The sequence below is a fragment of the Cervus canadensis genome, chromosome 23, assembly GCF_019320065.1.
Source record: "Cervus canadensis isolate Bull #8, Minnesota chromosome 23, ASM1932006v1, whole genome shotgun sequence".
Taxonomy (NCBI): domain Eukaryota; kingdom Metazoa; phylum Chordata; class Mammalia; order Artiodactyla; family Cervidae; genus Cervus; species Cervus canadensis.
In genome coordinates, this window is record NC_057408.1 from 58245906 (window position 1) to 58273492 (window position 27587).

Genomic DNA, 27587 nt, shown 5'->3' on the forward strand with positions numbered 1-27587 from the left:
GTTTTAGAAATATCTGATATTTCTGATGTTCAAATATACAAGAAGAGTCTTGCTCTTGAAAGAAAGCATATGAATGGAAAATGAGATTGTTCCTTTCCTAAAACGTGATAATATTACATTTGTTTAACAGATGATTAGCGTTTCTATACATTTTTTAAGCCCTTCAAATGAATCTTCTGTAATTAAAAATTGCTGACAATTCTTTATTATCTCAGAAAAAGGAAAATCTTGGTGAATTTTTTCTCTGTGCTCAAGCACTTGAATCTAGGACAGTGATCTCATCTGGCCTCATTGTTTTAAATATCATCTCTGAGCTGACGACTTACAACTTGCTATCTGTAGTCTGCGTTGCTCCCTTGAAACTACCTGCCAGTTTACTGGTCCTCTGAGAAATCTAGTGGGCGTCTCAGACTTAATCTGTCTAAATCTGAATTCTGTTTTGCTTCCCGAGAAGTCTGCTGTTCCTGGAGTTTTCCGTATTTGATCAGAACAGAGCTCTGGCGCCCTCCTTAGTCCCTGATACAGCTGGCACTGCCCACCTCTCTCTGGTACCCCTTCCCCCTGCCCTTATTCCGCTGTAGTCCAGAGCCAGCGCTCTCATTTTTAGTTGTAAGTTGTATCATTGTCACTCCTCTGCCCACAGCCTTCAGTGGGTCCCATCTCCCCCAGCAGACAGGCAGGGCCCTCCAGCGGTCAGCACGGCCCCCCAGGCCTGGTGCTCCTGACTCCTCATTCACACTCTCCCTTACTTGCTTTTCTTCACACATCCTGGCCACCTCCCTGCTCCCAGGACATTCCAGGCACACTTCCTCCTCAGGGCCTTTGCACTGGCTGTTTCCTCTGCCTTACACTCTCTCCACAGGCCACACTCTCATCTCCTTCCAGCTGCCCCCTGCAGCCCTCTACTGGAAGGTCTACACTGACAGTCCTGTTGAACCTGCTCCCCACCGCCACCCCCTGCCCCCCACCATGCCCTGGCTGCACGAAGCCTTTTCCTCCACAGTGCCTGGCGCCTTCTAGAAACCCTGTATTTTATTAGGCTTGTTTGTTGTCTGTCTTCTAGAGTATCAGCTTTGGAGGGCAGGGATTTTTGTTTGTGTCACTGCTGTATCACTGGCTTTGTGATATTTGGTAAATAAAATCTGTACAGTCTCTTTCCCATCTGTAAAAATAAAGATAATACAGGGTTGTGTGTTGTTTATAGACATATTAGTATAAACCTCATACTCCCCAGTGAGTGTATAATGAGCCTGAAGAGATCATGGGTGTTGCTTTGCCCATTTCACAAACCGTATGCGGTGGCCCCTGTAGAGAGAGGTCCTTGATTGAGAGAGGCTGTCACCCACCCTGCCTCGCCAGTGTGACTGGGAAGCTGAGGGGCTCCTGGTGCTGGGAGGCTAGCCCCCCTCCCTCGCTCCCCCTCCCCCACTGCTGTGCCTACGGGGCCTTCTGTGCTCGGGCTTCAAAGTGGACATGGGCCCAGACAACTTTCGCACTTTATTTTCAATTTAAACATTTGATTGTGGCCTAATACTGGAATCATTTATAGCATTTTTTTTCTATTGGAAAACTAATTTCTAGTTTTCAGACTGCATTGAAAGGGAACTTTGGAATATAGCTCATTTAGAAGCTAGGAGTTACATTTTAGAATGACCTTTCTGTGGTTATATAGGAAAAACATCAGTAAAAGAGGCAAGATTAAAATATCATCATATCCCAACCAGTCCTGAAAGTCATGCATCTAAGCTTTTAAAAATGCAATCTCTCTTCTTTATCAATACAAATTTGCTTTATGAAGATAAGTTGAATGTAAACAGACAGTGGAAAGTACTTATTTTGATAACTGAATGTCATTGTTGCATTAAACCCCTCTGTGTAGCAAAGGTAATTTAATCCTTAAAAACACATGTTTCCTACTTGTGCGTCTTGACACAGATGAGTGTGAGTGTTGAGGTGGTGGCTGTGGCTTGATTAGAACCAGAAGGAGCTGGAAATTGGTTCTTAGCAGTTGTCCTTGCCCTGACTCTTCTCAGATTGTCCCTTTTTGTTTGTTTGTTTTTTCAGTTTAGCACAGAACCTTTTTGCTTCTGTGAGCCATTCACAGAAGTTATGAGGTGTGAGCCACTAAGAATGTGTTCCTTTTACGTAAGAGCAACTTCAGTAGCCCCCGGGGCTGAGAGAGACATTTCGTGTCTTGTGGAAATTTTTGTGCCTCTTTTGTCCTGTCCATGTTTGAAGAAAGGTTATAGGAGTATGCCTGCCTCCTCTACTGAAACCCCAGAGGGCCAGGCGGCCTTCCGACCTCCTCCTCAGTCCCCAAGCACTGTGATCTGTGGTCACGGGTGTTCTGCCTTTTGTGCTTGCCTGTCTGGCTTTAGCTCTGTTGCCTTTGACTTTGTGAATAGAGCTACATAGGTGGTTAAGCTCACTGGCTTTGAGGCCGACCTGGCTTTGAGTTCTGACTCTGGCTTACTGAATCTCAGTTTCTTCATCTTTTGAGTTGGGGGCCTGGTGGTAATATGCATATACTGCTGAAGGGTACTGTGATGAGAATTCAGTAAGAAGTGCATGCAGATGTGTAGGGCAGGCCCCTGCCTTATAGGTAAGCTCCCAAGATATTAGCTGTACGATGGAAATCTGCCATAAGCTACGTTTCTGTTACTGCTTCAACAAGGCTGTGACCAGAGCAAGTGTGTCCCAACCACAATGAGTCCAGTGAAAGGGGTGGTTGTGCCATGGAACTTGTCAGTTAATTAGAAGCAAGCTTTTGACCTAATCTCAAGTGGAAAAAAAATGTAAATTGAAGTAGGGATATGGTTTTAAGTTCAAAGTCTAATGAAGAATTTGAAATTAAAAAAAGATTTAGGCATATCTGTGGTTTTCCACAGTTTTGAATAAAAGTGCTTCCACAAACTGACAGAGTTGCCTGTCAGGACAATTAGTAGGTCAGCACTAGACAAATAAGAAAGGGAGTAGAGAGAACAAGGTCTGTGAAGTAGACTGGAGCAGGTCCATGGAGCTTAAAAAAAGCAAAGTGGGACAAGGAGAGCGATTGTTCTCTGGAAAGTGAAGGTAGTAGTTTTCCAGCACAGAAGCCATAACCTCCGGTGGCAGAGTCACAATTTAACAATTGGTTTTGAAAGAAAGTATTCGGTTTAGGAATAAAAGCCTCTTCTATTAAACATACAATAATTATATTCATATTAAATATTTTTGTAGCCTATTTTAGTAGTGTGTGAAAGTGTGCTATTAAGTAGTACATTTATTTACATTGTAGTAAGATTTACTGTAGTGAACATATTGAGTACATTGATATATTTACCTGGAAAAATCTTAATGCAAAAATTTTTTAATCTAATCTTTTTTCTCTATTAAAATTAAGCAATCTTAGAAACAACTAAATAGTCATCAGCTGATAAATGGATGGCTAAAATGAGGTCCCTTCACAAAAGGTAGTGTTGTTTGGCAATAAAAAGAAATGAAGTAGTGATACATGGATGGATCTTGCAGTGAGACATGCTGAGTAACAGAAAAATGAAGTTGCTCAGTCATGTCTGACTCTTTGCGACCCCATGGACTGTAGCCCACCAGGCTCCTCCATCCAGGGATTTTCCAGGCAAGAATACTGGAGTGGGTTGCCATTTCCTTCTCCAGGGGATCTTCGCAACCCAGGGATTGAACCTGGGTCTCCTGGATTGTGGGCAGACGCTTTACCGTCTAAGCCACCAGGGAAGTTGAGTAACAGACTTGTTGTATGACTCCATCTGTATGAATTGTTCAGAACAAGTACCTCAGTAGAGATAGAAAGTAGTCTGATAATTGTCTACCAGCAGGAAGAGGATGAGGTTGGGGAAAAATGATGAGTGACTGCTATTGGGTGTGGGGTTTCTCTGGGGTGAAGAAAACATTCTAGAATTGATTGTGGTCATGACTGCATAACTCTTAGGATATGGAAAACCACTGAGTTGTGTATTTTTAGTGGGTGAATTGTATGGTATGTGATTATATCTTAAGAAAGCTGTTAATTTAAAAAAATTAAGCAATTTTAGAGAGTCCCTGACTTCGAAAAGCAAAGGCATTGAATAGATCATTCACTCTGAACTGGATCCTCCCTAATACCTAACCCAGGGGGCACCAACTGCAGTGCATGCTGGTCACTGAAGGAGTGGTTCCAGTGTGGAGCCCAGACCCACCCTGCAGGTTCTAATCCATTGGTCTGCAGGCCTGGGAAGGGCTAAGACACTCACTTTCCACAGGTACCTGAGGAGTCCGCTGTTCTGTGTGTTAGAAATTGAGAGCCACTCAGGGGGAGTTCTCTTAGAATATTTTCCTGTGTCCCTTGACCCAGTCTTTATTTTTATTCAGTTGCTTTGGCTGCCTCATCAGTACTAAAATACACATATTTATCAATTTATTTAGAGTGTGAAATTACATCAGAACCACTCTAGCATTGCCTTATTATAGACCAGGTAGCTGAAACCAGCTAAGTTGAGTTTTTTCTTGATAGTCTCAAAGCTGCTAAGTGGGAGAATTGGAATCCAGGTTTTGGTCTGCTTAAGGCCAACCCAGTACTTTTTTTTTTTTTTTTTTTTAACTCAGTTGTGTTGGGTCTTCACTGCTGCATTGGAGGCTTCTCTAGTCGCGGCGAGTGGGGGCTACTTACTAGTTGTGATGTGTGGTCTCTCCATTGGGGTGACTTCTTTCGTGGAACACAGGCTCTAGAGCATGGGCTCAATAGTTGTGGCACACAGGCTTAGTTATCCCACAGTGTGTGGAATTTTCCTGGACCAGGGATCAAACCCATGTCCTCTGCATTGGCAGCCAGATTCTTCACCACTGAATGGTCAGGAAAGTCCCAATCCAGTACTCTTTTCATTTGTGTTTCAGAATCTTGTTTTGTATCTAATAATAATCCCTTAACCAGGCTGAGACCACCACAGGTTTAGGTTATTTCTACCTGCTGTTTAGCAGCTCTTCCTCTTTATTGGCTCTGAGAGTTTGAACAGATTGCTTAACTTCTCTGTGCTTCAATTTCTTAATCAGAAGGAAGCAGGGTAAGAATAATGCCTACTTGATAGAATTGCTGTGATGATTTAGTGATTCAGTACATGTGGAGTGCTTGGCAGAGTCACTGACATGGTTCTTTGCTAAGTAAATGTTAGCTATCATTTCTGATAATAGACTCAGACTCTTTCAGGGTCTAAATTCAGGAATATCTTTAAAAGGACAGTTAAATGAAATATGCATTTTCCTCAACATATCTGTGTTATAATTTTTCTAATGGGCCTTAGTAGGTAATTGTCAAATGATTGTCAAATTTATTCAGAGGATGGAGCTACTGTGCCTGTTACAGAACACATGATAAACTGTCTTAAAAATTGGAAATAATTTTACTAGCAGAGAATGACTTTATTCTATCTATACAACATAAATTCACTTTAAGCATGCATAGTCATGAGAAGGCTGCGGAATAAGCATAATCGTGGATCTTGGGGGTGCTTCGTGCCAGCCTGTGGGATGGCATGGTAACCCAGGGTCTTGGGAACCATTGTTTTGTGGGCACAGGAGTGAGGGTAGACATGGGTCAAGCCAAATTATTTCTGGGAATAACCGCTTGCTCTGTAGGGCTTTAAGACTATGATGGCAAAAAACTTGAGTTGTGAAAAATGATTTTTATGGTTTAATTTAAAATTTATAGAAGTTTTATAGGTTCTTACAAAAACGTTCATGTAATACAGAAAGAGACTGTTTGCCAAGCTCTCCTGGCCTTACTTACAGAGGTAACCTAACAGTTTGTCTATTCTTCAAGATAAATGTATAGTACCTGTATACACAGGCATATATTTATTCTGTACATATTTATTGTGTATATCAGTTTTCTTATGCAACTGCCTTTTGAACCATGATACACTCTGGGCATCTTTTTACATGTTGGTACACATAGAGCTGCCCCGTTGTGTACCTCATTCGTGGCACACTAACAGTTTAAAAAGCTACAGATGCTAGGCACTGTTCTAAGCTCTTTGCATGTATTATTACCTCACTTAATCTTCACAAGAACCTTATGAAGTAAGTACAGCTACTATCCCCATTTTATACATGAGCTGACAGGCACAGAGATATATGAGGCAGTTTTTCCAATAACACATTAGTAATGCAGCCAGGATGTGAACCCAGGCAAGTAACTTCAGAGACTGCCTTTTTAACCAAAGCATGACATTTCCCCTGTGGATAGACATCACATTATTTTCTGTTTTTCATTGTAACTTATTTTTTTGTAAATGGTTTATTAAATTTTCTAAACTTACTCTTATTTTTATATGTATAGAAGGAATAACTAGCTTTTAGCAAAGGAGAGAATTATCTGATTGTTACTATTTCACTGTGACATGTCAGTTATTGCCGTCTGTGAAAGCCTTCTGTCTGGTGGGATCCTATTTGGCCTTTTCTCTTCCTCTGAAAGCCTTCCTCAGTGATCAATCCAAAGAAATAGAGGACAACAATAGAATGGGAAAGACTAGAGATCTCTTCAAGAAAATTAGAGATACCAAGGGAACATTTCATGCAAAGATGGGCACAATAAAGGACAGAAACAGTATGGACTTAACAGAAGCAGAAGATGTTAAGAAGTGGCAAGAATACACAGAACTATACAAAAAGATCTTCATGATAACCACAATGGTGTGATCACTTACCTAGAGCCAGACATCCTGGAATGCGAAGTCAAGAGGGCCTTGGGAAGCATCACTCCGAACAAAGCTAGTGGAGGTGATGGAATTCCAGTTGAACTACTTCAAATCCTAAAAGATGACGCTGTGAAAGTGCTGCACTCAATATGTCAGCAAATTTGGAAAACTCAGCAGTGACCAGAAACAGGACTGGAAAAGGTCAGTTTTCATTCCAGTCGCAAAGAAAGGCAATGCCAAAGAATATTCAAAGTACCCCACAATTGCACTCATCTCACACACTAGCAAAGTAATGCTCAAAATTCTCCTGCTAGGCTTCAACAGTATGTGAACCATGAACTTCCAGATATTCAAGCTGGATTTAGAAAAGGCAGAGGAACCAGAGATGAAATTGCCAACATCCATTGGGTCATAGAAAAGCAAGAGAGTTCCAGAAAAACATCTACTTCTGCTTCATTGACTACACCAAAGCCTTTGACTTTGTTGTGGACCACAGCAAACTCTGGAAAATTCTTTAAAGACTTGGGATTATCAGACCATCTTACCTGCCTCCTGAGAAATCTGTATGCAGGTCAAGAAGCAACAGTTAGAACTGGACATGGAACAACAGACTGGTTCCAAATTAGGAAAGCAGTACGTCAAGGCTGTATATTGTCACCCTGAATATTTAACTTCTGTGCAGAGTACATCATGCACAATGCTGGGCTGGATGAAGCACAAGCTGGAATCAAGATTGCTGGGAGAAATATCAAGAACCTCAGATATGCAGATGACACCATCCTTCTGGCCAAAAGCAATGAAGAACTGAAGAGCCTCTTCATGAAGGTGAAAGAGGAGAGTGAAAAAGTTGGCTTAAAACTTAACATTCAAAAAACTAAGATCATGGCATCCAGTCCCATCACTTCATGGCAAAAAGTTGGGGAAACAATGGAAACAGTGAGACACTTTATTTTTTTTTGGGCTGCACAATCTCTGCAGGTGGTGACTGCAGCCATGAAATTAAAAGACGCTTGTTTCTTGGAAGAAAAGCTCCGGCCAACCTAGACAGCATATTAAAAAGCAGAGACATTACTTTGCCGACAAAGTAATGGTCCATCTAGTCAAAGCTATGGTCTTTCCAGTAGTCATGTGTGGATGTGAGCGTTGGACTGTAAAGAAAGCTGAGTGCCAAAGAATCTATGCTTTTGAACTGTGGTGTTGAAGAAGACCCTGAGAGTCCCTTGGACTGCAGGGAGATGCAGCCAGTCCATCCTAAAGGAAATCAGTCCTGAATATTCATTGGAAGGACTAATGCTGAAGCTGAAACTCTGATACTTTGGCCACCTGTAGTGAAGAATTGACTCATTGGGATAGACCCTGATGCTGGGAAGATTGAAGACAGGAGGAGAACAGGATGACAGAGGACGAGATGGTAGGATGGCATCACCGACTCGATGGACATGAGTTTGAGCCAGCTCCGGAAGTTGGTGATGGACAGGGAAGCCTGGTGTACTGCAGTCCATGGGGTCACAAAGAGTCGGACACAACTGAGCGACTGAACTGAGGTGGCTTTAAAATATACTGATAACTGGCGTCATAGCCTGGAGATTTTGATTTGGTGGGTCTGATATGGAGCCTGGATACATATGTAAAAGTACTAAGTGAAAGTCACTCAGTTGTGTCTGACCCTTTGCGATTCCTTGCACTGTAGCCCACCAGGCTTCTCTCTCCATGGGATTCTCCTGAGAAGAATACTGGAGTGGGTAGTTTTCCCTTCTCCACAGGGTCTTCCCGACCCAGGGATTGAACCCTGGTCTTCTGCATTATAGGCACATTCTTTACCATCTGATCCACCAGGGAAGCCCATATATGAAGAAAAACAAAAATTCCACCAGAAAATGTGATTTTCAGTTAGATTTGGAATAATGTATATTGCTGTTTTATGGGCTTTTTGCACATCTTGAGACAACCTGTGACTCTGGATACAGCCGTGTCTTTTCATTGTGCTCTCTAGGAGACAGTGTGGCTCAACATGCCTCGTGCCTTTACGTCAGCAGTGTCAGTTGGAAACATTCAGCGAAGAGGATGAAAGTATGAAATGAGGGGTTGGGTTGGTGATCTCAGGCTTCTTCCTGTTTTTAAAATCGTGATTCTCCTAGTTGACATTCATCATGGTTTATAGTATGTAAAACTGATTGGGATTCAGAGCTCCTAATTCAGATTTTTGTTTACTCTCTTGTTCCCACAGTATTGTTTTATTTGAGTTGAGTCATTTGTGGAGTAAGGAAATAAACTTACTGTCAAGGAGCAAACTTGTGGGAATGTGACTCTTTTAGTTGGCAGCAATTGTTAGTGAAACTTGTGATTGGAAAAGTAGTTCATCAAGTCCCTTGTCTGTATTCTGAAACTAAGCATTTAGAACCTTAGTCTCTCATAATGAATTTTGATTTGGTAGATAGAGTTAAGCAAAAATATTAGTAGGGATGGAATTTTCAGATTTTATCAAGTTAGCGTTAAAAAGTGTGACTTTTTGCTTTTTTATTTTCACCTTTTAATCTTGGTTATTTACCTTTCAGTGCTTTGGTTTTCCTGTTTTCAAATGGAAATTATACTTTGTACAGTATGGAACCTTAATTAATGTTTACTCGTCAAGTGCTTTAGGCAACTTTAGTGAAAGTTACTTTAGTTCAAAGTACTATAGGATAAGATTTTAAATAAGGAGTTTGAGAACTTTCAGGGGAAATGACTAGCATAGGATTGTTGACTTAAATGTTAGGATTATTTTGGTGACATGGGACATATTCCCCATTTTCAGGAATTCCTGGTCTTACCTGTGGGTTGTTCTTGAGTTCTTGTCTGTCATCCTTGGCTTGGAAGCTCAGTAAAGAGTTGCTCACTGTAGTTTAACAGCCGTTTATGGAGTGCCTGCTATGTGCGTGGTGATTATACCCTGCTCTTCCTTTTGTCTCCGGATTATGTAGACTCACCAGAAGGCATTGTTTTCCTTTCTCTAGACTTGTACTGTCCAGGATGGCAGCCACTACCCTTCTGTCTCTCTCAAAGTTTAAATTAATTAAAATGAAATAAAGTTAAAATTTTATTTTCTCATTCCTACTAGCTACATTTCAAGTGTGGCTATGGTTACAGTATTGGGCAGCACAGATTCAGACCATGCTGTCACCCAGAAAGTCCTACCAGACAGTGCTGCAGTTTAGAATAACTGTGCTGCTTGTTTTTATCTATACCAGTTGAATCCTATGGACTCTCTCATCATATCTGTACTCTTGAGTTACGATTTAGACAAACCATCCTATAATGCTTAGCCTTCCCCCATTTCTTATCTCAGTATTCCTTTTGCAGTATTTAAAATACTGTTTTTAATATGGTGCTTAAGATTTTAGTTATGACACCACGTCATTCCATTAATACTGAGTTTTATTCTAGGTTTTTTTGACTGATACATTTCAACTATATTAACATTTTGAGTCCCATGCTTTGAAATTATCCTGATTTCAATTCATTGTGTGTGTGTCATTTTTTTCCTCTCAAGAAAGAAAAATTCCTGTCTTGGTCTTAGTGTTTTTCAGATTTGATCACCCTTGAGGTGTTTTTGTAAGTATGGTTTTTTTTTTTTTCCTCTCCCAAAAAGTCCTTTGTTAGCTGTGTTAGCATTAGTTGCTCAGTTGTGTCTGACTCTTTGTGTCTATACACCTCATAGACTGTGGTCCACCAGACTCCTCTGTCCGTGGAATTAATTCTCCAGTCAGGAATACTGGAGTGAGTAGCCATTCCCTTCTCCAGGAAATCTTCCTGACCCAGAAAAGTCCTTAGGGTCTGGGTTTTTTTATAAATTAATTATTTTATATTTGGTTGCCCTGGATCTTTGTTGCTGAGCACGGGCTTCTCATTGCAGTGGCTTCTCTTGTTGCAGAGCACAGATTCAGTCGTTGTGGCCCACAGGCTTAGTTGCCTCATGGCATGTGGGATCTTCCCAGACCAGGGATCAAACCCATGTTCCCTGTATTGAAAGGCAGGTTCTTAACCATTGGACCACCAGGAAAACGTCCCAATATTGTTTTTGGAAGAGCATAGTTTTTTCTTTTTTTGGCCTCACTGTGTGGAGTGTGGGATCACAGTTCCCTGACCAGGGACCGAACCTGTGCCCCCTGCATTGGAAGTGTGAAGTGTTAACTGCAGGACCACCAGGGAAATCCAAAGACCAGAGTTTTTATTTTTTATGAAATCTAGCTTGTTAATTTTCTTCTTTTATGACAAATGCTGTCTCTTCTTCTTTTATGACGAATACATTTTTAAATTAGTTTGTCAGTTTTTCCAAAAGTCATAGTAGAGTTTTGGTTGTGATTTCATTGGCTTTTTAGTCAACTTGAAAGAACTGACATTGTAACAATGTTTAGTCTTTCAGTTATGAATTTGGTGTATGTCTCTGCTTGCTTTGATTTTTAATTTCTTTCAGCAGTGTTTTATAGTTTTCAGTGTTGGGATCTCGCAAATTTTGGTAAGCTGTGCCTTCTAGGGAGTTTGTCTATTTATCTGAAGCTATAAATTTCTTTCTAAGTAGTGCATTAGTTACTTCCCACCAATTTGTTTATATGTTTTCATTATCATTAAATATTTTTTAATTGCCCTTGAGATTTCTTCTTTCACCCAAGAGTTTAGAAGTGTGCTATTTAATTTTTTAGTACTTAGTACTTTAGTATAAAATAACTTAGTACAAATTGCTTTGTTAGCTGATTTCTGGTTTCATTTCATTGCCAGAAAACATAATTTTTGATATTTCAGTCTTGAAATTTATTGAGACTTATTTTGTTTTTTTCAAACAGCATAGGCTTTGTCTTGGTGAACATTCCAGCTACACTTGAAAAGAATGATTTATTTTGTAGTTTGGGATGCAGTTAAGAAACTGTCACATGTAAAAATTGGATAAACAGAGCAGGCAAAGATGGTAAGGTTGAAAATAATCAACTCTGGTCATAGGGCTCTGGGTTTGAAGAATAAGAGTACTGGTAGGATTTGTCAGACACAGGTGGGGAGTGACATGAGTAAAGAAAGGTAAGCAGAAGGAAAGTGAGCGAAGTGATCAGCTCATTGTGGGGTTGTGAACAGAAAAGTTCACTGGGCTCAGAATGTAAAAGGTTTAGAATGGCATGTTAATGAATTTATCACCTAGAAAATGCTTAAGAAGTAATATTGAATAGAAAGAGAACTCTCAGGCATGGATAAATGGACTCTTTTTTTGTTCTTTTTTTTTTTTTTTGCTGCTTTATGAAAGGAAAAAAGCATATCTAAATTTCATGGAAAGATTTCTTTTTTTTGAGAAGTGAGTGACCTTAGGTCTGACACTTCAAACTAAGGTCACTGTTGGTAATTCTGATCCCTTATCTTTACATCATCTCCAGTGTTTTCCTTTCTATATTCTTTCCATCACCCTTTAAAATGCTTAAGACTTGAAGTCTTCAAAGGAAAAGTAATAATAATAATAAAAAAAAACTGTACCTCTGCCCTGTCTTCCTCTCTAGCTGCTGCCATGTATTTCACTCCTCTTCCTAAACATTGCTGCGTGTGCTGGGTACACATGGCACTGTTTGTTCACGCAGTCTGACCCTTGCTGAGGTCACTGTGACCTCCTTCTGGAGGAATCCAGTGGTGTGCCCTAGGTCTCTTCTCCCCTCTAATCCACATTCAGTGCCAGGACCATGACCTCCTTCTGAAAGTTTTTTCTCACTCTGATTTTTGTGACTTTCTCCTTTCCTCCTTCCCTTCATACTCTTGCTCCTTTACAGTCTAGTCTCTTGATTTCTCATCCTCTGGCCAGTCGTTAAATGTTTACGTCTGCATTTCTTGTGTAGTTTTTCTCCTTAGACTGTCCCATACACTTTCATGGCAATGACTGATTTTATCTTCTCTATAGTTTTGCCTTTTCCAAAATATCATATAGTTAGAATTTAGCCTTTTCAGATTGTCTTCTTTCACTTAGCAATCTACTTTAAAGTGTCCTCTGTGTCTTTGTAGTTTGGCAGCTCATTTCTCTTTATCTTTGAATAATAGTCTGTTGTACAGATTTAACATAGTTTATCCCATCACATGTTGAAAAACATTTTGGTTGCCTCCAAGTTTTGACAGTTCTGAATAAAGTTACTTTAAACATTTGTGTAGGACTTCTGGTGGCTCAACAGTAAAGAATCCACCTGCCAATGCAGGGGACATTGGAGATGCAGGTTCAATCCCTAGGTCAAGATGATCCCCTAAAGAAGGAAATGGAAGCCCACTGTAGTATTCTTGCCTGGGAAATCCCGTGGACAGAGGAGCCTGGCAGGCTACACTTGATGGGATTGCAAAGAGTCAGACATGACTTAATGACTAAACAACAACAACAAACATTTGTGTACAGATTTTTGTGTGGATGCTGAGGCTGAAACTCCAGTACTTTGGCCACCTGATGTGAAGAACTGACTCATTAGAAAAGACCCTGATGCTGGGAGGGATTGGGAGCGGGAGGAGAAGGGGATGACAGAGGATGAGATGGTTGGATGGCATCACCGACTCAATGGGCATGAGTCTGAGTAAACTCCGGGAGTTGGTGATGGACAAGGAGGCCTGGCATGCTGTGATTCATGGGGTCGCAAAGAGTCGGACACGACTGAGCAACTGAACTGAACTGATTGAAGTTTTTAGCTTGAGTAAATATCAAGGAGTGGAGTTGCTTGATTGTATGGTGGGAGTATGTTCGACTGTGTGAGCAACTGCCAAAATGTCTTCTATGGTGGCTGAACCATTGGCATCTTTACCAACCATTGATGAGAGTTCCTGCTGCCCCACATTCTCATCAGCATTTGATGATATCATTGTTTTGGATTTTAGCCATTCTAGTAGGTATATAGTGGGATCTTACTGTTTTAATTTGTAACTCCCTGATGACATGTGATTTTTTTTTTACATTCTTTTATATATTCTTTTCCATTATGGTTTTTCACAGAATATTAAATATATTTCCCTGTGCTATATATAGGAGGACTTGTTGTTTATCCATTCTATATATAATAGTTGGCATCTACTAACCCCAAACTCCCAATCCAGTCTTCCCACTCTCTCCTTTGGCAACTACAAGTCTGTTCCCTATGTCTGTGAGTCTGTTTTGTAGATAGGTTCATTTGTGTTGTATTTCAGATTTCACATAGAAGTGATATCACACGGTATTTGTCTGACTTAACCTGATTTAATATAACAATCTCCAGGTTCATCCATGTTGCTGCAAATGGCATTATTTTGTTCTGTTTCATGGTTGAGTAGTATTGCATTGTATATCTGTACCACCTCTTCTTTATCCACTCATCTTTTGATGGACACTTAGGTTATTTCCATGTCTTGGCTGTTGTGAATAGTGTTGCATTGAAGATTGGGGTACATATGTCTTATGAATTACAGTTTTGTCCAGGTATATGCCCAGGAGTGGGGTTGCTGGTTCGCTTGACAACTCTATTTTTAGCTTTTTGAGGAATCTCCTGATTATTTTCATAGTGGCTGCATCAGCTTTCATTCCTACGAGCAGTGTAGGAAGATTCCTTTTTCTCCACACCCTCTTTAGCATTTGTTATTTGTAGACTTTTTAATGATGGCCATCTGAGAGGTGTGAAGTGGTGCCTCATAGTTTTGATTTGCTTTTCTCTAATAACTAGTGGTGTTGAGCATCTTTTCATGTGCCTGTTGGCTGTCTGTGTGTTTTCCTAGGAGAACTGTCTATGTAGGTTTTCTGACTATTTTTCTATTGGGCTGTAAGTTATTTTATTGTTGCATTCTATGAGCTGTTTGTGTATTTTGGATATTAAGCCCTTGTTGGTCACATCATTTGCAAATATTTTCTCCCAGTCTGTAGGCTGTCTTTTCATTCTGTTGATGATTTCCTTAGCTATACAAAATCTTGTAAGTTTGATTAGGTCCCACCTGTTAACTTTTGCTTTTATTTCTGTTGCCTTGGGAGAGTGACCTAAGAAAACAATGGTACAATTTATGATGACATATGATCTTGAGCATCATTTCACATTTTCGTTGCCATCTCTGTATCTTCTTTGGTGAGGTGTCTATTCTGATCACTTGCCCATTTTGTAATTGGATAATTTTTTTTTTGGGGGGGGGGGGTTGTCAGATTGGATAGCTTGTGGGACTTGAGTTCCCTGACCAGGGAGTGAACCTGACTTATGGCAGTGAAAGTGCAGAATCCTAATGACCAGACCACTAGGAAACTCCAGGAGTTATTTTCTGTTTGAGTTTTAAGGTTCTTTGTATATTTTGGATTCCATTCCATTATCACACATGTGTTTGGCAAATATTTTCTTCCAGCTGTGGCTTGTTGTTTCATTCTTTGAACAGTTCCTTTCATGCAGCAGAATTTGTTAATTATAATGAAGTCTAACAGCATACCAATTTTTTATTTCATGGATCACTCCTTGTATCTTTAAAAAATCATCAAACCCAAAGTCAACTAGATTTTTTCCTACGTTATCTTCTCGTTTAATAGTTTTGTATTTTACTTGTAACTTTGTGACAGGTGTAAGGTCTGAGTCTAGACTCATATTTTTGCATGTGGATGTTGTTGCTCCAGCACTGTTTGAAGAAAAGCCTGTTCTTTTAAATTGCCTTTACTCTTTTGTCAGTGCTCAGTTGACTATCTTTGTGAGTCTGTTTTGAGCTCTGTATGCTGTTCGATGAATCTCATTGTCTATTCTTTTGCTAGTACCATCATGTCTTGATAACTGTGGCATGATATATTTTAAAAATACTGAAAAGACCCTGATGCTGGGAAAGATTGAAGGAGGGAGGAGAAGGGGACAACAGAGGATGAGATGGTTGGATGGCATCACTGACTCAATGGACATGAGTTTGAGTAGGCTTTGGGAGTTGGTGATGGACAGGGAGGCCTGGTGTGCTGCAGTCCATGGGGTCGCAAAAAGTCAGACACGACTGAGCGACTGAACTAACTGACTGATACTTTAAAAATAAAAATATCATACTGACCCACTTCCCAGAACCCTTCAGTGGCCTGCTATTACTTGATGAAGATTCAGGCTTCCCTGGTAGCTCAGATGGTAGAGTCTGCCTGCGGTGCGGGTGATCCAGGTTCAGTCCTTAGGTGGTGAAGATCCCCTGGAGAAGGAAACGGCAATCCACTCAAGTATTCTTGCCTGGGAAATCCCATGGACGGAGGAGCCTGGCAGGCTACAGTCCAGGGGGTTGCAAAGAGTTGGACACGACTGAGCGACTTCACTTTCACTTTCCTTTCAGACCTGTCCAGGAGCCTTTGAGGCCTCATGTGATGTGTGAATATATTCCCATCTCACAAGCCTCATCCTAAGTGTCCTCTTGTCATTAGGAGTTTTTTTTTTCTTCAGTCATTCATTCCATGTTCTTCCTTATCTCTAGGCCTTCATACTCACTGTTGCCTATCTTTGGAATTCTTCTCTGACCCCTTTCTTCTTGTGGTTAACTCTACTTAAAATTCATTTTCTTAATGAAGGCTTCCCTGATCTTCAGACTAGTTAGGGCTCCCTATTAAATTATGCTCTCATAACACCCTTCCCTTCTTTATTATAATGTGTAGCACAGTCATTTAGCTTACTAATTATCTGTTTTCCCTAGGACAAAACTTTGTGAAGGCCACAGGTCTCTTCTCCTCATCTATTTCTTCATTGGCACATACACTTGATTCTTAGTAAATATCTGTGGACTGAAATCATAAGTGAAAGGAAGGGTGCTTAGTATAGTGGACATTAGCTGGATTAACTAATAGAAAATTATTCCTTGGGGGGGTAAATTTTACTAGATATGAGAGTACCACAGTTAGTATTTAGATATTGCAGCAAGAAAGTGTAGTAAGTCTTTTATAGTATTTTTGTGAACAAGATGGAGAAGTGTCAGGTTGATATTTATACAGGTAGATTATAATCAATGTCAACATGCAAAAAATGTCTCTAATTTTCTGAAGGGCTTCTTAGTTGGAACTCTCCTACTTAATACTTAAATCACTTTCAGACATGACTTAGCGACTGAACAAACACCACAAGTTTTGAAAAATGACTTTCTAGAATTAGTATAAGTAAGTATTTATCTGTAGGCGAGTTAATGTGTCCAGGTACTGTTATGTTTCAGTTGTCTTTTGGGTGCTCATCTGTTATCACCAGCTACAGACTGTGTAGAACTAGGTAGATGCTTCTCTAGCACAAGGCTAGAAGTTCCTGGAGTCCGTGAAAGTGATGAGTCAGCTACTATATGTGTCAGTCTAATAATGCCCAGCCTTGTTATGTTGTGTTTCTGAGAGGTTTGATTACATATAGGACTGCTTCATGGCCCAGGTTTAAATCAGGAAAGGTAATAGATTTGGGACATTGAAACCAGGTGCGTGTAGTTTATCCTGGAGCTGGGAGACCCTCCAAAATGTTTTAGGACATCCTTTCCAAGGTCCTGACTGCAACCAGAAAAAAAGCGCAAAGCCTGGTGGAATCTGAATTTTGAAGGCACATATTCCTCGAAGTGTGTTGTATTACTCTAGCCCATTTGCTGAAGGACCCAGAAAGCCGCTAGTTCTGAGCAGGACCCAGGACAGGAAGAGCTCTGCCACAAATGCAGCTGCCAGGCTGGCTTCCCTGCTGTACGGGCCGCCTGACCCTGCAGATGTAGTGGTGCTTGTGGTGTCAGTGGCAGAGAGGGCTACAGTCTGAGCCTTGGGCATCCCTGCGGGTGAGTCGCAATGCAGGCCTGTAGGGTTCTGGAGCAGAGCCCTGCAGCTCTTTGTGGAGAACTGCTTTCCTTTTGAGAAATAGCTCTTGGTCTGATGCTGGTCCACAGTCAAGACTGAACACTTAACGGTGGGCCACCAAGTTACCTGAGTCCTGAGCTGCCCATCATAAACTGGGGGTTATTGAACCTTCTAGCCATGAGTTTGGGTGTGTACAGAGGCATCCCATCATCCACTGGAAGCATTTTACATATGCTTGGCCCAGGTTGGCCCTGGAGGCATCACGCAAGTGCATGCTGCTGAGCCACTCTGTCTTTTCCAACCTGTACCTGTTGCCCTGGGGGAGTTCTCCAATCAGTTGACAGAAGACTCCAGCCTGGTCTGCAGATGGTTCCGCCTGATGGACAGGCAGCACCTTAAGGTGGAAGTTGCAGCACTGCCAGCCCCTGTCAGAAGGACATGGCTGTAAATAGATTTGTTTGTTTAAGCTTAAGTTAGCTGCTAGCAGTCACTGAGTTTTCAGTCTCAGATCCTTGATATGTCTATGAAATCCCTAATTAGATAAGTGTTGTCATAACAGTTCTGAATGGATATGTTCTTCTGTAACTCTGTCTATTCTGAAAAAATATGGTTTAAAAATGTGGAAAGTCAACCTGATTGGTATTGCTGGTATTTTATATAAATGGAGAATATAGATTCTAGTGTTTAACATAAATCTAAGAAAACATGAAAAGGCTTTGTGTATGTGTTACATACTGGTTTGAAGAAATTACACAAATATTTCCATCTGAGATTTTTTTAAAAAGCACAGGTGAGACTTTTTTAATCTCCTCAAATTTAATGTGTCACATTTCTGAAATTGAATAGATTAGACCTAGCTTAAATATCATACAAAATATTCTATGCCTTACAGTTAGTTCTGTAAAGCTGTTCAGTTGTCAGTATTAACCACCTTCCTTAATGTTTCTAGGTTATAGAATCTTTGGGAATTATTATTTATAAGGCACTGGACTATGGCTTGAAGGAGAATGAAGAAAGGGAGTTAAGCCCCCCACTGGAGCAGCTCATTGATCGCATGGCCAACACGGTAGAGGCTGATGGCAGCAATGATGAGGGCTATGAGGCTGCGGATGAGGGTCTGGAGGAGGATGACGACGAAAAGAGGAAAGTCTCAGCCATCCGGTCCTATAGAGATGTCATGAAGGTAATGTGTACAGCAGTATCTCTTTCTTTCGAGAGTTGTTATTTCACTTTAAAAAATTGAATGGTGATTTAATATTTGATAATAGTTCCTAGACTTTTGGCTTTCAATGAAGTACATTGTTGTTATTTTCTTACTAAGTTGTGTTCAGCTCTTTGCAACCCCGTGGACTGCAGCCTGCCAGGCTTCCTTGTCCTTCACCATCTCCCAGAGTTTGCTCAGTTTCGTGTCCATAATGAAATGCATAAGAGTGTTCTGATTTCATTCTTTTACATATAGCTGTCTAGTTTTCCTCCTACCACTTATTGAAGAGGCTGTTTTTTCTCCATTGTGTATTCTTGCCTCCTTTGTCATAGATTAGTCGACCATAGGTGTGTGTGAGTTTGCCTCTGGGCTTTCTTTCCTTCCATTGATGTGTGTCTGTTTTTGTGCCAGTATCCTACTGTTTCGATTACTGTAGCTTTGTAGTACAGTCTGAAGTCAAGGAACCTAATTCTTCTAGATCTGTCTTTGTTGCTTTTCTTTTTTTCTCTCCACAAAAGTGCTGTGGCTATTTGGGGCCTTTTGTGTTTCCATACAGATTTTAAATTTTTTGTTCTAGTTCTGAAAAAGTGAAGTGAAAGTGTCTCAGTCGTGTCCAACTCTTTGTGAACCCATACAGCCCATGGAATTCTCCAGGCCAGAATACTAGAGTGGGTAGGTAGCCTTTCTCTTCTTCAGGGGATCTTCCCAACCCAGGGATCAAACCCAGGTCTCCCACATTGCAGGCGGATTCTTTACCAACTGAACTATCAGGAAAGTTCTGAAAAAGGCTATTGGTAATTTCATGGGGATTACATTGAATCTATAGATTAGAACGGTCTCTAATACCATACATAGAAACAAACTCGAACTGGATTAAAGACCTAAATGTAAGTCTGGGTACTATAAGACTTTTAAAGGAAAACATAGGCAGAACACTCTCTGCCTAAGATATGACATAAATCACAGTAATATCTTTTTTGCTCCACCTCCTAGAGTAATGAAAAAACAAAAATTAACTGTGGGTATATTTGAGATAATCAGGAAAATTTGACCTTTTACTCTATAGTTGGTGATATTAGGAATTATTCATATTTTTAGATCTTATAGTAGAATTGTGAGTATATTTTAAAAAATCATTTAATGAGTATATGCTGAAATATCTACATGTGAAATTCAGATATCTGAAATTTGTTATAAAATTGTCCTGGAGGGTGAGGCTTAAGTGGATGAGGATGTAGATAAAGCAAGATTGGCCATGAATTGATCATTGCTAAATTGGGTGATGGATGGTAATTCATTATACTGTTCACCTCATTTTGTGTATGTTCAAAATTTTTCCACACAGTAATACTACTATTAGAAATTTTTCAAAGAGGTCAGTTTTTTAAGCTCAGGTATAATGGACATGTAGCATTATATTAGTGTCAACTGTACAAGGTAATGATTTCTTGTTTGTATAAATTGCAAAATGATCACCACAATAAGTCAAATTAACATCCATCACTACACATGGTTACAGATTTTTTTCTTGTGATGAGAACTTTTAAGTTCTATCTTTCAGCAACTTTCAAATGTTTAGTACAGTATTGTTACCTGAGTTGCCATGCTATACATTACATTCCTAGGACTGACTGACTTTATAACTGCAAGTTTGTACCTTTTGACCACCTTCACCCATTCCACTCTGTACCCGCCCCAAGCCCCAACCACTGGCATCACCAGTCTGTTCTCTGTACAAGGAGATTATTTTTAAAATGAAATGTTACATAGATAACAAGGAGATGTGTATCACAGCATTAATTATACTGTTTTGAAACTGGAAATAAATGACTTCCAGAAAAATGGTGTATCAGCTACATGGATTATCATATGGTCTTTAAAATTATAATCATGTAGGTTAAGTAGCAGTGTGGGAAATTTTTAATAAATGGAGAAAAGACCACCAAATCCTGCATGTACTGTCTGGGGTGTGTATAGAGGAGAGACTGTGTACGCAGACAAAGAGAGCAAACTTGTGGACACAAGTCTGTAGAATTTCCACTCATCCACAAGCGTCACTTGTTTGGTAACTGTAGAGGTCATTTGGGGCATGCTGCCTGTATGCTATGTTCTAACTGTTTCAGCACTTGAGAAGAATATTGCTTTTAGTGTAACTCATTCTGCTCTTAGACTGCCTGGGTTCACTTCCAATTCTGCTGGCTAGGTATGTGGCTTGGGTCAATTCTTAGTTATTGTAAATCTCTATTTCTTAATCTCTAAATTGGGTTGACATAAGAATTAGATGTGATGATGCATATAAACACAAAGAATAAGATAATTATCAGGTAATTCATTGAAACTGAAATAATTACTGGGGTTATTTTTCCTCTAAGGGATTATTTCTCCTATATCTCAGTGGAAACTTCATGAAATTTCATTGACTTTAAAAAAAGGTTTTTTTTGTACATTAAAAAATTGTGGTAAGATACACATAACAGAGTTTACCATTTAAAGTTGCACACTTTAGTGCCATTAAGTAATTCACAATACTATCCAGCTATCAGCGCTATCTCAGTCCAAAGCCTATTATTTATCCCAGATGGAAACCTGTCCCTTCTCCTTCAGCCCATGGCAGCCACTGATCAGCTTTCTCTCTCTGTGGATTTATGTATTCTTGTATTTCATATAAAAGGAATCATATGGTATATGCTTTTGGTGTCTAGCTTCTTAGACTGAGTGTAATGTTTTTAAGGTTCATCCATGTTGTAGCATGTGTCAGTACCTTCTTCCTTTTTATGGCTTAATAAGATTCCATTTTATGAATATACCACTGTTTATCCACTCCTCAGCTAAGAATATTTGAATTGTTTTCACCTTTTTTTCACTGCTGTGAATGGTGCTGGTATGAACATTTGTGTTTCAGTTTTTGTTTGAATACCTACTTTAAATTCTTTTGGAAATACACCTCAGGAACAGAATTGCTGGATCACATGGTAATTCTATCTCTAACTTTTTGAGAAACCATCAAGCTATTTTTCACAGTGGCTTCACCATTTTCATTTCTACTAGCAATACACAGGGGTTCCAATTTTTCCACATTCTTGCTAACACTTGCTTTCCATTTTCTCTTTGCTTTTATAGCCATCCTAGTGAATGTGAGTGGTATCTAATTGTGGTATTGATTTGCATTTTCTTTTTTTTTTTTTTAACATTTCATCTTTTTTTTTTCATTTATTTTTATTAGTTGGAGGCTAATTACTTTACAATATTGTAGTGGTTTTTGCCATACATTGACATGAATTAGCCTGATTTGCATTTTCTCAATGACTCATGATGGTGAGCATCTTTTTATTTGCTTTTTGGCCGTTTGTCTACCTTCTTTGGAAGAATGTCTATTCAGGTCCGTTTTTAAATTAGGTTGTTTATCTTTTGTTGAGTTTAAGAGTTCTTTACGCATTCTGAATAGTAGATCCTTATTAGATACATGATTTGCAAATATTTCCTCTGATTCTGTGGATTGTCTTTTCATGCTCTTGATAGAATCCTTTGATGTACAGTTGTTTTTTTTTTTAATTAGAGGATAATTATTTTCACAAAGTAGTATTGGTTTCTGCTCTACAACAACGTGAATCAGCCATAAGTATACATATATCCAGGTTAGGCATTACTCTGCCGACAAAGGTCCATATAGTCAAGGCCATGGTCTTCCCAGTGGTCACATATGGTTGTGAGAGCTGGACCATAAAGAAGACAGAACACCAAAGAATTGATGCCTTTGAGCTGTGATTCTGGAGAAGACTTTTGAAAGTGTCTTGGACAGCAGGGAGATCAAACCAGTGAATATTAAGGGAGATCAACCCTGAATATTCACTGAAACTGAGGTTCCAGTATTTTGGTCCCTGATGTGAACAGACGACTCATTGGAAAAGTCCCTGATGCTGGGAAAGATCAAGGGCAGAAGGAGAAGAGGGTATTAGAGGATGAGATGGCTGGACAGCATCACTGATGCAGTGAACATGAACTTCGGCAAATTCTGGGAGATGGTGAGGGACAGGGAAGCCTGGCGTGCTGCAGTCCATGGGGTCTCAAAAAGTCAGACCTGACTGGGCAACCAACAACATACATATATCCCCTTCTTCTTGAACCTCCCCACCCCTTCCCACCCCTCTAGGTTGTCACAGAGCACTGAGTTGAGTCCCTGTGGTACAAAACAACTTCCCAATAGCTGTTTTACATAGGATAATATAAATGTTTCAGTGCTGTTCTCTAAATCCGTCTCACCCTCTCCTTCCCCCACTGTGTCTACAAGTCTGTTCTGTATGTCTGTGTCTCTCTTCCTGCCCTGCAGATAGGTTCATATGTACCGTTTTTCTAGATTCCACACACATACATACATACATATATATATATATATATATATGTCAATATACAATACTAGTTTTTCTGACTTACTCCACTCTGAATACAGTCTCTAGGTTGATACACCTCAGTTAAACTGCCTCAAATCCATTCCTTTTTATGGCTGGATAATACTCCATTGTATGTATGCACCACAACTTTTTATCCATTCATCTGCTGATGGACATTTAGGTCGCTTCCATGTCCTGGCTATTGTATATAGAGCTGCAGGGAATGTTGGGATACATGTGTCTTTTTGAATTTTGATTTTCTCACGGTATGTGTCAGTAGTGAGATTGCTGGATCATATGGTAGTTTTATTCCTAGTTTTTTAAGGAATCTCCACATTGTTCTCTCTAGTGGTTGTACCAATGTACATTCCCACCAACAATATAAGAGGGTTCCCTTTTTTCTCCAGCATTTATTGTTTGTAGGTTTTTTGGTGATGGCCTTTTTGACTAGTGTACATTTTTAACTTTGAAGTTTAATTTATCCATTTACAGCCATACCTTGGGGGTACTGTAGGTTTAGCTCCAGACCACTGCAACAAAGCAAAGGTTACAGTAAAGTGAGTTACATGAATATTTTGGTTTTCCATTGCATATAAAAGTTACATTTATACTATACTGTAGTCTATTTTAAAGTGTATAATGGCATTATATCTAAAAAACAATACATACTTTAAAATGTAAAACAAAAAACCAATTACAATAGTAACATCAAAAATCACTGATCACATTACCACAACAAATAATAATAAAATAATAAAAATATTATTATTAATAATAACAAAAAATAATAAAATTAATAAAATAAGAAAAAGTTTGAAATATTGCAAGAATTATCAAAATGTGCCACAGAGATAAGAAGTTGAACAAATGGTGCTGGAATAATAGCACTGATAAACTTGCCTAATGTGCAGGGTCACTACAAACCTTCAATTTGTAAAAAGCACACTACCTGCAATGCATAATATAGTGCTGTAGTAAAGTAAGATATGCTGTATCTAGTGCTTTTGGTATCATGTCTTAAAAGCTGCTACTAAGTTCATGACCATGAGGGTTCACCCCTATGAAGGTTCACTTCACCTTCAAAGAGTTTTATAGTTTTGACTCTTAAATTTAGGTCTCTGATCCATTTTGAGTTAATATTTATGTATGGTGTGAGGTAGGGGTACAACCCCCCCCCCCCTCCCCCAATGTGGATATCTACTTTTCCCAGCATCATTTGTTGAAGAGACTATTCTTTCCCTCCTTGATGGTCTGGGCACTTTCATCAAAAATCAATCAACCATAGATATATGGGTTTATTTCTGGACTCTCAGTTCTGTGGCATCGATCTATATGTTTGTTGTTATGCAAATACCACTTTGTTTTGATTACTATAAGTTCGAGGTAAGTTTTAAAATTTGGAAGCTGGAGTCTCTAGCAGTCTTCTTTTCAAGATTATGTCAGCTATTTGGGGCCCTTGCAATTCCACATGAATTTTAGGATCAGCTTTTCCATTTCTTCAAAAAGGCCTTTGGGATTTAGTTAGGAATTGCATTCAATCTGTAGATCATTTTCTGTAGTATTATTATCTTAACTCAAGAGAAGACTCTTGAGAGTTTCTTGGACTGCAAGGAGAGCAAACCAGTCAATCCTAAAGGAAATCAATCCTGAATATTTACTGGAAGGACTGATGCTGAAGCTGAAGCTCCAGTATTTTAGCCACCTGATGCAAAGAGCCGACTCATTGGAAAAGACCCTGATGCTTGAAAAGATTGAAGGCAGGAGGAGAAGGGGACAACAGAGGATGAGATGGTTGGATGGCATCACCAACTCAATGGACATGAGTTTGAGTAAGCTCTGGGAAATGGTGAAGGACAGAGAAGCCTGGAGTGCTGCAGTCCATGGGATCGCAGAGAGTTCGATACGACTGAGTGACTGAACAACAACAACCATCTTAGCAATATTAAGCCTTCCAGCCCATGAATACAGGATGTCTGTCCATTCATCTGTCTTCTTTAGTTTCTGTCAGTGTGTAAGTTTCACACCTCCTTGGTTAAATTAAAAAATTTTTTTTTACTATTTTAAAAATGAAAATAGAATGTTTTTGTGTTGATCATGTATCCCCCGACTTTGCTAAAATTTCTTCTTAGTGCTAATAATTTTTGTGGATTATTTACATATATGATTATATCATATACATTAAAAAGATTTTAGACTTTTACACCAGGTTTTCCAAGTTACAGGGCACAGCCTCTTAATGGGTTGTGAAATCAGTTGATTGTGTAAGTTTCATTTTGTAAAATGTTTGTGTATAAAACATATGCATGTGTTTGAATCCTTATGTTAAATGCATTTCTTACTATGAATTACAGTAAAAAATGTTATGCCATATTTCACAGTATGTAATTGGAGTATAAAATTGTGAGACGAGTGAAAGGTGGAAGTCCTAGCAGTTGCCTTTCATCACCTTGGAAATGATAATTTTATGTGAGAAGCTCTGTTCTGCATATAAAAATAATTGAGCAAAAAATACACTCTGTTCATTGGTTGCTCTGTGAATAGTTAAACTTGTGCAGTTTTGCTCTCATGCTCCCAGTGCATCAGTTCTTAACCTGTTTGTGAAGAAAGTTTGTTGCTGACACACTTGCTGAAACATTTCCCTGAGAATGTATTTTATTAAAGATAGTAATCTATTAAATTGCATACAATGCTTATTACAAATGAAAAATAACAGAAAGCCACATTATGAAGGATATTACAAGCTACAAAGATATCTTTTACTCTCCAAAAGATACAAGTTATTAAATATAATAAATATATATTAATGTCAAGCATATGGTAAAGAATAAGGGAGAACTTACAACTTTTTAATGCAAATACGTTAAAATATAACTACTGTACACAGATGCAAAATTATTATAGAAAGATAAAATTATCCTAATGCATTATAGTCTTAACAGGACGTCTTTTCCAATCTAGTAAATTGTTTGATTTTTCTAAATTGTTGTGCATGGTATTAAATTGCATCTTTGACCCACAAGTAGTTATGGGCTGTGTACCATTGATGACATTAGGACTGGAGGTATCACAGTTGCCCTCTGCCCTCTTTCCACCACTGCCCATCTAATGATGAGGCATCTTCCCAGTGGTTCACATGTCTTCTTGGCATTCTTGTTACCAAATTATACAACTCCGTGTGTTTTGGAATGAGCTTGGGCTTCAGAATCAAATATGACTGTGTTGAATCCTCCTCCCTTACATTAACTTTATGACCATGGACAAGTCCCTAGCTTCCTCTGAAGCCTCAGTTTCTTTTGCTGTAAAGTGGTGCTAATTCAGGGCTACATGGAAGAGTAAATGATGTTATGCTGTGTATATAATATGTCAAATGTAGGACGTGGCTTGGTAAATAATAAATGGTAGCTATTAAAATACCTGAGTTATGATCAGTACTCTGTAAGTGGTTGTCCCTCTTCTACTCCCAGGCCACACTTTTACACACGTGCTGTCATTGTCAAGTTGAAGCTAATTTTGAAAGCTCACCTGTATGGGGGGGTGGTTAGTCATGAACCTCTCTTTCTGTATAATTGTGTGGACTTCCCTGGTGGTCTTGCTGTGCATTCAGCTTTGGGTCATGGGAATCATGGGGTTGCCTTGCCGTGTGATGTGAAAATGGGCACTACCAGGTTTGTCTGTATTTCAGGTACCTTAAAACCACAGATAATAAGCAGGCACCATTGTTTTCCTCTTCTGTAGCTGTGTGCTGCTCATCTCCCGACTGAAGCAGAGGCACCAAATCATTACCAGGCAGTATGTCGTGCACTGTTTGCAGAGACGATGGAGCTGCATACGTTTCTGACCAAAATCAAGAGTGCGAAGGAGGTGAGTGCTGCTGCTCCCTATTTCGGGCATTGTGAAAGACAGACCTGATTTCCAACATTGCCCATCATGTTGTTTAAAGTGTTTATCTCTATCCTTCTGATGAGTGCTGAAAATTATTCAGGAAAGAAGCAACTTAGGCAAAATGAAATCTGTTTCTTAAAATGTTACTGTGTGATTCCATCTGATAAAACAGATTTTCATAAACTTCCTTACAGATGGAAAATAAATATTGCTGAACTGGTTGAATCAGTTTCCCGTATGATTTTATTTATTTATTTTTTACCTCTTTCTGCCTCTCTTTTGTCTATTTTAAAGCGTGTTAGTGTGTCTTTCAGGAAGGGATACGGACTTGGAAAGGAATCTGCACTTCTGGTAATTTAACTTATATAGCAGATGTGAGTAGATATTTAATGCAGGAGATGTGAATTAATATTAAGATAATCCAGAGTCTCATGTTAGCTGTTTTATTATTTATCATTGTCTATAAATTAAAAATACTATGTGTGGAGTCCAAAGAGAATCACTCTAGTTTATTTACAAGGTGAATTGCCATATTTTACATCCCACAGACACAGTTGTGAAGATTCTTGAGGTCTGGGTAAAGCACCTGGCACATAGTAAGAGCTTGGTATATGATCAGTGGTGGTTATCATTTCTTTTATGACTAAAGTATGGAGTTTATCTGAGACACTAGTTTAAAA

At 39.3% G+C, this 27587-nt stretch overlaps 1 protein-coding gene across 2 annotated transcripts in view; it reads left to right on the forward strand.

The window, feature by feature from the left end:
• Positions 1–27587, forward strand: part of SPIRE1 (spire type actin nucleation factor 1) — a 154987-nt gene that overhangs the window by 55973 nt on the left and 71427 nt on the right. For both annotated transcript variants that reach the window (XM_043443656.1, XM_043443657.1), the window contains exons 3-4: positions 18383–18616; positions 26761–26886. In XM_043443656.1, coding sequence (XP_043299591.1) covers positions 18383–18616; positions 26761–26886 — 360 coding nt within the window. The remainder of the gene's footprint in view (positions 1–18382; positions 18617–26760; positions 26887–27587) is intronic.